We start from the raw sequence: 14,000 nt of genomic DNA, 5'->3' as shown, positions 1-14,000 counted from the left end.
AAGTGGTTGACAAGATTGGATTCTGAAGCTCTCATATAGGAATACAGACTTTCTGGTCTTTTTCTTACTGTCCCAAAATATAACCAGATAATCCTTTGTTTGATTCCTCGAGGACCAAGTTACTTTCTTGCAGAAACATTCTTAAGAATTTCTTTAAAAAACCTAGGAAAGTGTAACACTTATAGACAAGCCACAGCCTGAAGCCTGGGCTGCTGACTTGAGCACAGATGGGAGAATGTTAACAGCCAAGAAATATGAGGTCTTTGGCTCCTTTCCCAGAACTGCCAGGCTAAGACCTTGGCAGAGACTCAACAGGAAACGAAACTCTATTTGCATATCCTTTTATACATGGGAGATTAAAAGCTTCAACCTTGAGTGATCACAGTTTTTGAGAATCCCGATGAGGCATTAAAGAGGAGGAGGAATGTCCCAAGGGAGGTGAGCTGGAGGCAAAGCAAGGTAGGTGTGAGGTTAGCAATGACTTTCAATCCCCTTTGATTAACCACGAGTGTATTTTGTTTAGTTCTTTTTCTGATTTTATTGGGTCACATAAAGGAATCAGCCAGGCAGGAATCTGTGCTTCGTAATTTTGGGAATCTGTCAAAATTTCATGTCCTTTGTCCCGTGGCTGCTTCCTTCTCCTCTTGCTGGGCAGAGCCCTATAGTTCGCTAGTGTTAAAGGAATCACGGAGATCATCGAATAAAAAGCCTTGATTGTACAGGTGAGAATCTGAGGCTCAAGGAGGTCAAGTGACTTACCTACAGTCACACAAAAAGAAGTAAGAGTTCTGACTCCCAGACAAAATTTTTTTTCAACAGGCTGCTAGGTCCTCTTAGCAGGTGGAAGTTTCCTCAGATCTCAGACAGCTTCTTTCCAGCTTGGGATCTGGCACGAATGCCGGTCCCTGTCTTCTCCCATCAGAACATGCATTTCTCGCAAGAGAGCAGTGCTCATTCGTGGGCTTTTCTTCCTAATTCCCCTGGATAAAGTCTCTATGGGGTGTTTTGTTTTGTTTTCCTTTGTCATTTTTAAATGGAAGAAAGCCAAAGCACTAAAATGAGGGTATTTATCTGGGATTCACTTACAGGAACTTGGTTTTCTTGGCCAAGTGCTATACTGAACTACCCCTAGGTAGAATGCATGAGCAGCAATTATTTCGTGGAATCTTTGTAATAACTACGAAGCAGGCATTACTGTAACTGTTTCATCTACGGGGAAATAGAGGTTTAGAGATGTGAAGCCGCCCTGTTCAAGGTCCCACAGTGAATGAGGAGTTGTGATTCTTGCTCGCTTATGTCTGATTCCAGAGCGTGTGCTCTTTTCATTATCAAAAGAACTCATGTATAAAAACATAAATGCAGGGGGGTGGGGTAGTATCATGGGAGACCCGATAGGAAATAGTTCTGCCCTCCTTGCAAAGCTTCCCCGTATAGAATAGCGCCTACTACTGTCAGAAAGGACTCTGGGAAGGCATTGGGCCCACTCTTTGGCCCAGAGACATGATCCCAAAACCAGATTTTTCATAAGCTCCAGGAAAAGGAGACCCTTGGGTTGTGTGGCCTGTATCTTTGTGTCCTCTTTCTTTTCTTCTTAGTGAGCCTGGCCAGAGGTTTGCTGATTTTGTTTACTTTTTACAAAAACCAGCTCTTGGTTTGATTGATTTTTTCCTATTGTTTTTTAAATCTCTGTTTGATTTATTTCCTCCCTGATCTTTATTGTTTCCTTCCTTCTGCTGACTTTAGGTTTTGTTTGTTCTTCTCTTTCTAAATCGTTTAGATGGTAGGTTAGGTTGTTTATTTGAGATTGTTCTATTTTTTTTGAGGAAGGCTTTTATCTACTATGAACTTCCCTCCTCGGACTGCTTTTGCTGCATCTCCTAGATTTTGTGTGGCTGTGTTTTCATTGTCATTTGTCTCAAGGTCTTTTACAATTTATTCTTTGGTTTCATCACTGACCCACTGGTTTTTTTTTTAGTAGCATGTTGTTTAGTTTCCATGCTGTCATTTTCCCCTCTTGTTTTTCTTTCTGTGGTTGATTTCTAGTTTCATGCTGGCCTGGTATCTTTGGAGGCAGGCTGCCTGCTCTCGTGTCCAAGCTCAGCTACTCGCCGGCCGTACGACCTTGGCCAGTGCCTTGCCCTCTCCTTGCTTCTCTGTGTTCATCTACAAAATAAGGACAATGATAGCAATGGGTTACCATGAAGACTGAACAAATTAAACATGTACGCTACTTTGAATAGCGATTTGCACGTAGAAAAGTACCCCGTGACGGTAGGCCATCAATGATTATTGTTACTAGCGCCTATTTACAGCTGCTGCTGACTTTCATTTCAAGGAGATTTTCATTTTCAGCTTCTTTTTGGTGAAATTCCAGACAGTTTTTTCTTTTTCTCAGCTCATAGGAAATGGGGGTGACTGATCAGAGCATCATAAAAGGTGAGAAAGGGAAGGGGCCTCAGGCTGTATCAGTTTCGGCTTTCTCACCTTGTACGTGGGCCTGGGGAGGGGAAGTGATGGCTCAGGTTCTCATGGGGCAAAAGCGGGTTTTGAACACAGGCTCCAGGCTGGTGGGTTTCTTTCCCATTGTGTAATAACCCTTCACAGGCTGCAATTCAACACTGTTCAACTTCTCCAGGTCTTAGGGTAATTTAGGAACATGCCAGGCTGGTGACCCTGTGGGAGGAGCTGACCAGTGCTGAGTATAATAACACTGCCATTCTTACAATCTTATAGCGCCTCATTTGCTTTCTTTTCCTTAGCAGCTTTGCCATATTGCTGACTTGCATTTATTTTGAAAAAGAAAGGAGGGGAGATTTTGTTTCTGAATGGAAGGCAGGCTCTGGCCATCGATTGGTCCGTTCCTTAGCAGATAGGATCAGAGGCACTGCTGCAGGGACCAAGGGCAGGGGGTGAGGAGCAGGGTCCCTAATGACAGGAGTTTACTTAGGCTGAGATGAGACAGTGGGAGACCAGTCTTTCTTCTTTATACTGAACACCTGCTGTGCACTTGGTATGAGCTAGGCTTCCATAGGAATGCAAAAGGACCAAGGGCAGGATATGAGATTTCAAGGAATGTTTTTTAGAAAGAAGTAGAAAGCAAGGATGGCACTGTAGTGGAGCCCCTGAAGTTCTTTGAGGGCCCCACACTCCCACGACGCCCATGAGACTTCTTACTCTTCCAGCTCAGCTTGGCTGGGAGGAGACTTTCCAGCTGATCAGAGGGGAGAACAGCACAGCAGGAATGTGAACTGCAAATACAGGGGAAATAGGGGGCTTTCTTGTGGTGGCCAGGTTTTGGGGTGTGGCAGGCGGAGTTCTTGGCCAGGGGCTGGAAGACCTGCTCTCTTCTGGTTTTGCCACTAGCTGGTTGTGGGATGGAGAGAAAGTCACTTAATTTCTCCATTCCTCAGTTTCTACACCTTCGGTGAAAAAGAATGAACCGGGAGGTGAAGTTTCTCACTGTTCTCACACTCTATGTGTTGGCCGGGATCGAGGTAGGGCTGCAGGGCTGAGGAGGAGATGCCTCACATGAAAAACATGATGATGGTTTGGATGCTGAGAAATCGACTAGCTGTGGACTCAGAGATTTTTAAGTTGATTCTTATCACAGAGGAGAGTTATTGCTGCTGTGTCGCTCTTTGATTTCCGTTTGTAGTGCTGGCTCCTTTGTGGATCTTTGTGTCCTTATTTATCAACTTGGTGCATGAAACCGTTCTACGCACCCACCCCTTAAGGCAACTGCGGTACTTAATGCCCCATCAATCACATGATTATAACATGCGCTCTGCAGGCACAGTTGAAGTCTTTTTTTTTTAAATTTTTTATTGATTTATAATCATTTTACAATGTTGTGTCAAATTCCAGTGTTCAGCACAATTTTTCAGTCATTCATGGACATATACACACTCATTGTCACATTTTTTTCTCTGTGAGTTATCATAACATTTTGTGTATATTTCCCTGTGCTATACAGTGTAATCTTGTTTATCTATTCTACAATTTTGAAATCCCAGTCTATCCCTTCCCACCCTCCACCCCAGTTGAAGTCTTTAGGCGGGAGGAAGCCTTTGATGTGACAGAGCTTCTGACAACTCAGACTCAGGCTGGTGTTTTTGTTTGTTAGTTTTTTGTGTTTTGGTTTTGTTTTTTTTTTTTTGATGATGTCCCTGTGGATGCTAACTATCCTTCTCACTGCCTCTGAGAAACATTGCTCACTTCTGTCAGGTGACAGTGAAGATGGAAGCCAACTACGGGACCTACCCTGGGCTCTGTGGTCCCAGGACCCCCAGATGTCCTGAAGGGGGAATCCCTAAAGTTTTGTGAGGAATTGTGAAAACACTCCAGCTTTCTCCATAGTTACTCCAAATTCCTCAGGTTTATCTGTGGCTGGCTTCCCGGAGATGAGGCAAAACCAAGAACCTCACTGAGGTGAACACGTTTTATTTCAGCCTCCCTGTCTACTGGGACAGTTTGCAGGAGGCACATGAGTCTGCAGGTGTAGATGAGGTGGCAGCCTCTCCCATGGAGATGCTGGAGTGGAGTCATCCTGGGGACGAGCGAGAGAAATGCTTCACCCGATCTGTATGCTCTTCTTTCATGGCTGGGAAGACACACTCATCAGCCCATCGAATGTGGTCACCTAAGGAGGGAGACGAGGTAAAGGGCCCAATGTTACCTGCCCCGTATTCCATTAGTCAATAATCCAACTCCGCCATCTTCCTTTTCATGTTCTGAGTTTTGATCTTTTCAGGATTGCCTCCTTGCCACTTGTGCGAATTTGTGGAATTCCATCACCTGGTTTTGAAAAATGGAAGTCCGAACTACTAGTGAAATTGCTCGCAGCAAGAGAAGAAGAAAACGCTATTGCCTAGTCCCGCAAGTTGCAGAAAAGCTGATACTATTATATGTCATAAAACTGGACATGGAAACGTTACATCTAACAGAAAAGCCCAGCAAACACTCAGACTCTGAATGTTACTCTTCTTTCTCATACCAGGCTTTTGCTGAAATGTGACCTTCTCCTTATAGTCTTTCTTGACCCCCTAATTTAAAGGCGTTACCTCCCCCAGCCCCCGAATACATACTCTCTCTCTCCCCCTGCAAGTCTTCTCCACGGTGATTAGCATCACCCAACACATATTTTACTTAGTTTATTTTGTACTGAGTTCATTTTGTATTTTCACTAAAGTAAACTCATGAGCTTCTGGATTCCCAGTATTTCTAGAAAAGTTCCTGGCACATAGTAGCAGCTACTTAATAAATTATTATTGAATAAATAAATGAATGTTGTTATATTCTATGAAAGCAGCTTAATCTCCCAAAGTCTACATTTTGGATTGGTTTTCTTCCTTAATGATTTCTTGCCCTAATAATGTATTTATGTTGGCATTGCTTTTTTCTGAAAGTTATAAATACCCATGAGGCAATTTCCTCACGGCAGAAAAGGATAATTAAGGCTTCCCTATTCTCCCACATGTACGCAGGCAATAGAAAATTTATGAGTATTTGATTTTTTATTTAAGCACAGAGTCTGAGAACCTGCCTTGTTTAAATGAATACGAGCAATTGGATACTGGCCTGACTTCCTTCGTCCCATCACCAGGTCCTCTTCCAACTGGGTGGCACGATGCTCTGGGCTGACTGCACCTGGGAGCCACGAGCATCCAGGGTGTGCCTTCAGAGAGTGCCTCCAGTGGTCGGCTCATGCCACCAGACACCAGCTCCACTCTCAGTGCATGTGTTTGTATTCATGTCAATTGCTAAAAGCACAAAACCTCAGGGATTCTGCATTCCTGAGGAATTCCATAGTCATTTGGTGGTGGTGGTGGTAGCGTGAGGGTGAGAAGGAGTTAGGAATTGCTCTTTTGTTTAGGAAAATGTGCCATTCCTATGTCAGGGTACCGAGTACTCACTCATTGCACATTTCACTCACTCATTCATTCAGCACATTCGTTGAATGCCCTTTCTGTGCCAGGCTTATTCTAAGCGCTGGAGTTAAGGGAGTGAAGGCGGTGAACAAAACAGACAAATCCCGGCCATCATGGAGCTTGTACTCCAGTGGAGAGCCCAACAACAAACACACAAGCAAGTAAGATATCCAGCACATCAAGTGGTGCTAATTCTTCTATAGAGAAGAATTAAGCACAGAGGAGAGACGGTATTTGTCAGAGGAATGAATAAAGGGCTCTGACCAAAAAATATTAGAGATGTGTAACCTCATCATTTCAATTTACATTTGGGGGCGAGATGTTGAATTGGGGAGTAAGAAGGAAGCCTCGATCCTGGATTTCTTCAACTTGCTGGTGTGGGAAATTTGTTAGTCTGAGGCCCTGAGCTGGGGGTGGAGCGGGGGGTGGTTAAGACACTACTGAAAGTGGGGTAAGTTTGGTTTGAACTTAGTTCTCTTCTCTGCGTGGCGGCTCCTGCACCTTCATTCACCGCAGCGCTGTCTGATGTCAGTTTGCTCATTGTGAATGCAGGTGGATGACAGATCTTGAGCCCTTTTGTGGCCTCGATGTAAGTGATAGTAAGTCAGTGAAAATGGAAGAGACAGACTCAGACAGTGTGCTTCACAGTGCAGATATATCTGGATGGTTAAGTGAGCAATTCTATGGACCTGCCAGGGACCCAGAGAATTCCTCCGGCTCTCTCCACCCTAGCCCCAGACCCCTATAGCTGCCATTCCTGGCAAGCCTCTGAGAAGGCAGTGAACGCATGAGCACCCAAAGGAGTCCAACAAGATGCTGCCTTTGACAGGCCTCAGAAGGGAGGTCTATGTCCCATGGTGTGGCCTGGCAGACAGCTGCTGACAGAGGGAGGGCTCAGGAGTGTGAGCAGCAGGCGGCGGGGCAGTGGTTCTCCTCCTTCAGCCGCGGGAGTGAGGCATCTCCGGAGAACAGCCTGGAAGCTGAAATTCCATCCAACTGGTGTTTTAATGCATGGGAGGGAGAAGTGGGAGGTGGTCCCCTCTCCCGGGGACCGGCCAAGGAGTCAAGGGCAACCTTGACTGACATCGCACAGATGGCTGGACATCACACACTCATTCCCAGCCGTGCTTTAATTCAGATACTGTGATAGATGATGTGTATCCTGAGTGTACCCCCCAGCCCCCAGCCCAGTGCCAGGACCGTCACCACCTTCTGACCCAGACCCAGATCCTGGCTCTGCCTCTGTAACCTTGGGTAAGCTGTCTGAGGCGCAGTATCCCCATCTGTACAATGACAGGGACGACCGCACGGGGCTGTCCTAAGGGCTAAGTGAGTCCACACCTGCAAAGTGGTTGCGCCTTGGCACTCGGTAATTCAGTTCACTTTCTCTTCCATTATTGCACTTTATAGTTTGCGCTCTCTTATGGTAAGTAACATTCATGGAATAGCTACCGTGTGCAATGCAATTTACTTTCTATCATTTGCTTTTTACAACACTGTGAAGTTGAAACTCTTATTACCTCTGAAGATATGACTCTTATGCCTGTTGCAAAGATGAAGAGATGCAGGTGATTTTAGAAGGCAGAGTGAAGCTTGTGTCAAGATCACAAAATCTCAGATCTGGAAAACATTTGAGAAGCCATCTGGGACCACTGAGGCATGGTCCCAGTTTCTTGACAGATGGTCACGGAGCATTGATTTGAACAGGTCTGGTGGCGAGGGCACGGACCTGTTGTTCTTATTTCTGCCGCATCCTGGGGATGGTCTCCTCTATGAAAGCCCCCACCAACCCCCTGGATCACATACTGTGTCCTCCAGCTACAGAAATCCGCCACCCTCCCTTACTGGCAGTGGTCTCCTGGGCAAGTGTTTTAGCTTGTCTGTGCCTTACTGTCCTCATTTGTAAAACTGAGGATAATAAAAAATGCTCTTAGGGTTGTTGAGAGGATTAAATCATATGACACATGTGAAGTGCTCCGAATAGCGCTTGTCACCCATCAGCAGGCGCACAACAGATATTAATTATTATTACAGTTCACATGCAGTTTTATGAATTTGTCCAGACATTTTCTCTCTTCCTCCTCATCAAAGACATCCTTCCCAGTCTGTGTCAGAAGGACCCACTGGGTCTTTTCCTAGGAATCCATCCTGCAGGCCTTATATAACCATGGTTCCAAAACATTGATGACATCTACATAACTAACACACAAATGTCATTCTTTTTCATATGTACATACTTGAAAGTCCTGGCAGAATCCCCAGAGGTGGGAAGACTGAGAGGACCCTTGGTGGAACAGTGAGGATCTCTGACTGGAACCGACTGTGTGTGTATGGCAAACACTTGTAAGCCTCTCTGTACATCTGTGGAGGGCAGGATCTTTGATTAGAAAGCTTAATTGCAGAACATTTTCCCTAGAAGGAGTCCAATGACACTTTAAGAAATTTTATTTAAAATTTAAAAATATTTTTGCAAATTCATCAAGGTATACTTGATGCGCAGTAAACTGCACAGTGTTTACAATAAACTGCACATATTCACAGGGCACAGCCTGGTGAGTTCAGACACATTCCTATATGTCCATGAAGCCATTGCCATAATCAAGTTACTGAACACACCCACCGCCACCAAAATTCCAATGACGTATTTAACAAGGTGAATGGCAGATTTTCTAGATGAGGTCGGAAGGAAGGCCACAGCCTCAGAATAGGCTGTCAATCATCTAAATCTGGAAAAGTACATTGTTCAAGATAAAAGTGGAGTTTAAATTGAGCTGTCCAAAATGATCTTATCTATGTATATGCATGACTTGGATATTGGGCTGTACACCAGAAACTGGCACATTGTAACTGACTGTATTTTAGTAAAAAAAAAATGTTTTTTAAATAAATTGAGCTGTCCAAAGAAGGAGAAAGAAATGCCAGTGGAGTAGGAATGTAGATTGGAAATATGGAAAACAGTATGGAGGTTCCTTAAAAAACCAAAAATAGAGCTACCATCCAGCCATCCCACACCTGGGCATATTTCTGGAGGAACCTCTAATTCCAAAAGATATTTTCACTCCTGTGTTCATAGCAGCACTATTTTCAATAGCCAAGGCATGGAAGCAACCTAAATGTTCTTCAACAAATGACTGGATAAAGAAGTTGTGAGATATATGTGTGTGTGTGTGTATATATATGTATGTATAAGTATATGTATACACACACACACACACACACACACACACTGGAATATTACTTGGCCATAAAAATAATAAAACAATGCCATTTGCAGCAACATGGATGGACCTAGAGAATATCATACTAAATCAGACACAGAAAGACAAATATTATATGATATCACTTATATGTAGAATCTAAAAAATAATACAAATGAATCTATATACAAGGCAGAAACAGATTCACAGACATATCAAACAAACCTATGATTACCAAAGAGGAAAGGAGGGGAGGAGGAATAAATTAAGAGTTTGGGATTAGCAGACATATACTACTATGCATAAAATAGATAAGCAACAAAGATTTATTGTATAACACAGGGCACTGCAGTCAATGTCTGATAATAACTTATAATGGAAAATAATCTGAAAAAATATGTAAAACTGAATCACTTTGCTGTACACCTGAAACTAACACAATATTGTAAATCTACTATATTTCAATTAAAAAAAAGGTCATGTCAGTGGAAGAAGTTTTTCAATGTTTTGCTTCTAGCACATATAGAAGAAGCAAAGAGGTAGAGATGGGAAAGAGGGCAAAATTCCAAAACAGTACAAAATGCTAGAGAGCAAATCTTGCCCTCCACGCTGGACAAGACTACAGGCAGTACGTACTATTGGTGCTGAGGGAAGAAAGGAAGTCTTGCCACCTTCCCAACACCCTGCCTCTAGAACAGCTAGATTCCTGGTGTATATATGGTTTGGGAGAAACTGGACATCACTCATCATCATACTTTGGAAAGTACCCCTTCAATCTCTGCCACATCCTAAGTACTTTGGGATGTGCGTCCAAGTCTTTTATGAAGCTCCAAGAAAACTGTTAAGAGTGAACAGTAAATGCTACACTTTCCGACCTGGGGTCCGTCTCTCCTCTCCTGCCCCACACTGGGCCCCACACGGCCACATCCCACGGGGGACTGCCGATCTCAGCACCATGGGAGTGCGTGGGTGGGCCAGGAGAGACTGAGTCTGAAGAAAGGCAGGAATGTCATCCTTCTCTGGCCCCCACTCCTTAAACTATTTGGTGGAAAGAAAGTCAGGATCTGGTTGGAACCACTGTTCTACTTAGATCTCCATGGTTTTGGAGCTGCTCAGAAGGGAACCAGCTGCAGGGTGGTAGTGGCTGCACAGTAGTAAGATCCTTTGTCTCTCTCTGATGCCTTGAGGATCTCCAGCAGGACCTGGTTGTTTACTTGATCAACTTCACCTCTAAAGTTTTCCTGGAAACCAGGGCCATACGTGCCCCCTTCTTGAAATACGAAAGTCATCGTGCTACCCGGAATCTTCTTGTACCAGTAGTTATAGTAGTCACTGATGGACCCTCCTTTCATGGAGCACCTGAGGGTGACTGATCCCCCCACAGACACAGTCACTGCTGCCTCTTGAGGCACCAACACATCTGCTGACATGATTCCTGAGAGAAAAGACACGAGAGGGGCTCAGTGAGGACCGGGGCTGAGACCACTGAGTTAAGGTGCACTGTGCTCGTGGCCAGGCAGACTTGACGCCTCCTTATTGCTGACTCTTGCTTGGTTGAGGTCCCAGGATCTGCCTTACCTGCCCAGAAGAGGGTGAGATGGATGAGGGAGCAGACCCTCTGCATGGCTCCGCTTGGGACGGCTCTGCCTCCCAACTCGTCCTCTGCCCGGCCTCTCCTCTGAGTCAACACCTTCTCTGTGACGCATTTGTGACTGAGGAAACCAGCCCCCGTCAGCAGCTGTTCCATTACTTGAGAGAGGTTTTGCCAATCCCAGGAGGCACACAGCGCCTGCTGCCTGTTAATGACATGACAATGCCCTTCGGGATCAATCACAGGGTCCAGAGAAGTAAGGCCAGGTGGCAGGTGGGAGGAGGTTAAGGCAGTCTATTTGATGGATAACAAGGTTTCTGCTTCCCGCCCTAGAAATTTGATATTATAGCTCTGTTTTCACAGTAATACATGTCATACGCTCTGTGGTGAAGTTAAGAGTTAATGCCAAGAAGAATTATTGACATCTACAGCTTTAATCAAAAGAACCATCAAAGGAAGTGATCGATAGTGTGGATAGTGAGTGCGCAAGGACTGTGGGTGTTGTAATGATTGTTGTGTTTACTGCAAACTCCCTCCAGGCAAACCTGGATAAGGGTGATTCACCCAAGTGAAAAAGAGCAATCCAATGAAACATTGTCTCCCAGTTTGACCTAGAGTTTCCTGATCTTTATTGAGCTCATCTATCTTCTTTTCTGAAGGGTTCTTAGGTCACCTATGATGAATCACACAAAGCAAAGTGTCGTAAGAAACTTAGAAACCACCAGCCCCTCCCAGTTTATGACAGCGAAATTTATTTGCACTTCAAGAGGCATATACACTTATATGTATTTGAATTCTTGGGACCTGCATGTTTGGATTTAAGGCTGGTAAGCTATGAGATATTGAAATGAAACAGGTAAATTAATAATGGAAATTAGAGGGTGCAGCCGATGCCAGGAAGAGGGTCACTTGGTATGAAAAGAGGCAGGAGCAAAGGCAGTATCTGATATCTGAGGATGGGTGCAGGACCTAAACTCCTAGGCTAGTGGAGGAAAGACCCACCTGAGCTTCCTTGTTTTCCCCAGTGTAACCTGGACCAGACTGGCCTGAGGAAATTCAGATAGAAGCAAGCTCGTGTTTGCTTGATCTCATGGTAGTCATTCTCCCTATCCTTGCATCATCTCATTTACTCAACTGCCCATCTCACCCACCATTCCTAGAGGACCTTTAGCGAGTACTTATGGTGGTCACATCCTTTGATATTACAAATTGCACTGTTGTAGCCCCCTGTAGGACACAAGGGTGTCTGTTCTCTATAGTTCTTTGAAAGTCGCCAAGAGCAACTTCTCTGGGCTTACAGACTTGATCTTTTATATTGGGTTGCCTAGCTCTTGACACAGCCTATAAATCTAGTCATTTTCACTAGGCACCGGACCTTGAGGATTCACTGATGAATGACAGATGTGGTCTCTCCTTTCATGGAGTTTAGTTTCTTGCATGAGATCCAGTCATCACCTAACGATTTGCATAATGAATATCTCCACCGCTGCAGAGTGACAAGTACTCTGCAGAAAGGGGCTTATGAGAACATGTTACAGGGGCCAGGAGCTGGTCAGGAGGTCAGGGAAGGCTTCCCTGAAGAAGTAACTTTGCACTGAGACCCAAAAGCAGAAGTTACCAGCGTGTGCTAGCTATATAGTGTCTGTTTGTCCCTCCAGATCACTGTGTTTCCTACGCTATGAGGCTGACCTCAATGGACAGCATCCACCTGGATCCCTGCTCTCTGGGGTCCTGTTTAGTTTGGCCAATGGGAGGCCCCACCAGGAGACTGGCGAGAAGGAGGAGGGTGAGGTGGGGTGTTAATACCCTGCATTCTTTCCTGCCAGGCTGTGGGTCGGCAGCGGCTGCTCTCCTCTGTTGGAGGCTACGGCTCCCCTCCTACAGCTGCAAGTTTCAGTGCAGCCTCCTGTACTTCGTGTTTCAGGCGCAGGGTGGTAGTGGTTTTTCTGTTGCCAGACCCACTGTGTTTCACCATCTCTTTTTGGTTTCCCACAACCCAGCTGAATCAGTTTCCTAGAGATGCTTTAACAGAGCATCACAAACTGGATGGCTTAAAACAAGAGAGCTTTATTGTCTCACAGTTCTGGAGGCTAGAAGTCTGAAGTCAAGGTGTCAGCAGGGCCGTGCTCCCACTGAAACTTTAGGAGAATTCTTCCTGGCCTCTTGCTAGCACCTGGAGGTTGGCTGGCCGTCCTTGGTGTTCGCTGGCTTGGCTTGTCACTGCGTCCCTCCAACCTCCACCTCTGCTGTCACACAGTGTTCTCCCAGTCTCTGTCCTTACACGGCTTTCTTCTTACAAAGACGCCAGTCAAGTTGGATTAGGGGCCCGCCCTACTCCAGCATGACCTCATCTTAACTAATTACATCAACCTTAATGAATTACATCAATTGCAATGATCTGATTTCTGGATAAAGTCACTTTCTGAAGTACTGGGGCTTAAGACTTCAATGTCTTGTTTTTTGAGGGACACAATTAAGTCCATAACACCTGCCCACACCTTTGCTGTGTCCTTTTCATTAGGTTCTCTCTAATCACCCCTTTGAGAGCACCCTCTGTCTCCTGTTGTGACTCTGCTTGATACGCCAGATATAGAGGGCATGTGTAGGGAAAGAACATTCTATATAAGAAATGAGGACATATTTTTAAAAAAAGCCCTGAGTCAGGAGGAAGTGTTGGAAGCTTAAAGCTGCATTAATATGAAAAGAACAGTTAGCAGAGCTCAAATGAGCCTCTCTTCCTGGATAATTTCTGTTGAATTCTCCCAAATTATTCAGAAAGTCATTCTGAAAAATTCCAAGACTGCCCTTATGTTTATGGCTGTGATTTCTATCTGCCACAGGTTAGAGGTCATTTTAAGAGTTTATTGCTGGGGGAGGGTGTAGCTCAGTGGTGGTGCCTGCGCTTAGCATGCCTGAGGTCCTGGGTTCAATCCCCAGGACTTCCATTAAAAATAAATTAAATAAATAAACCTAACTACCTCCTCTCCCCGCCACAAACAAAAGAAAGAATTTATTGCTAATGGACAAAAACAACCTTCCTCTAGGCCTGACTAGCAAAGAGTCAGTACAAACAATATATCAAAGCTAGAAGTGGAAAACAGTAGCGGGGAGGGAACAGATGATGGTCTGACTTGATTTGATTTGGAAGGAGCTCGGGGCAGGGTGTGGCTGGGGGACTTGCTCTCCTGACCAGCCTCCAAAGCTTGGCCTGGGCCTGTGGCAGGTGCAAGATGGAACTTGAGAGCAAACATGGCCCATGTGGGGTGCCCAGGTGGAAGGTAGAAG

General features: G+C 45.0%; 2 protein-coding genes and 1 long non-coding RNA gene across 3 annotated transcripts in view; 1 reads left to right on the top strand and 2 right to left on the bottom strand.

Moving 5' to 3' along the window:
* Positions 1–10,748, bottom strand: part of LOC102526672 (Ig heavy chain Mem5-like) — a gene marked incomplete in the record, with an annotated part of 69,924 nt that extends 59,176 nt beyond the window's left edge. The window contains 2 exon segments of the mRNA NM_001318342.1: positions 10,267–10,559; positions 10,703–10,748. Of these exon segments, the coding sequence (NP_001305271.1) occupies positions 10,267–10,559; positions 10,703–10,748 (339 nt within the window).
* Positions 1–14,000, bottom strand: part of LOC102526924 (T cell receptor alpha chain MC.7.G5-like) — a 403,550-nt gene that overhangs the window by 145,591 nt on the left and 243,959 nt on the right. The window lies entirely within an intron of this gene.
* On the top strand, positions 356–5,244 carry LOC107034859 (uncharacterized). Its single transcript, XR_001460381.3, has 3 exons — positions 356–459; positions 4,449–4,656; positions 4,751–5,244. It is a non-coding gene; the product is annotated as an uncharacterized lncRNA (long non-coding RNA).

The sequence above is a fragment of the Vicugna pacos genome, chromosome 6 (assembly GCF_048564905.1).
Source record: "Vicugna pacos chromosome 6, VicPac4, whole genome shotgun sequence".
NCBI classification, from domain to species: Eukaryota; Metazoa; Chordata; class Mammalia; order Artiodactyla; family Camelidae; genus Vicugna; species Vicugna pacos.
The sequence above is the reverse complement of the archived record's forward strand: the minus strand, read 5'-3'. Positions and strand labels throughout refer to the sequence as shown.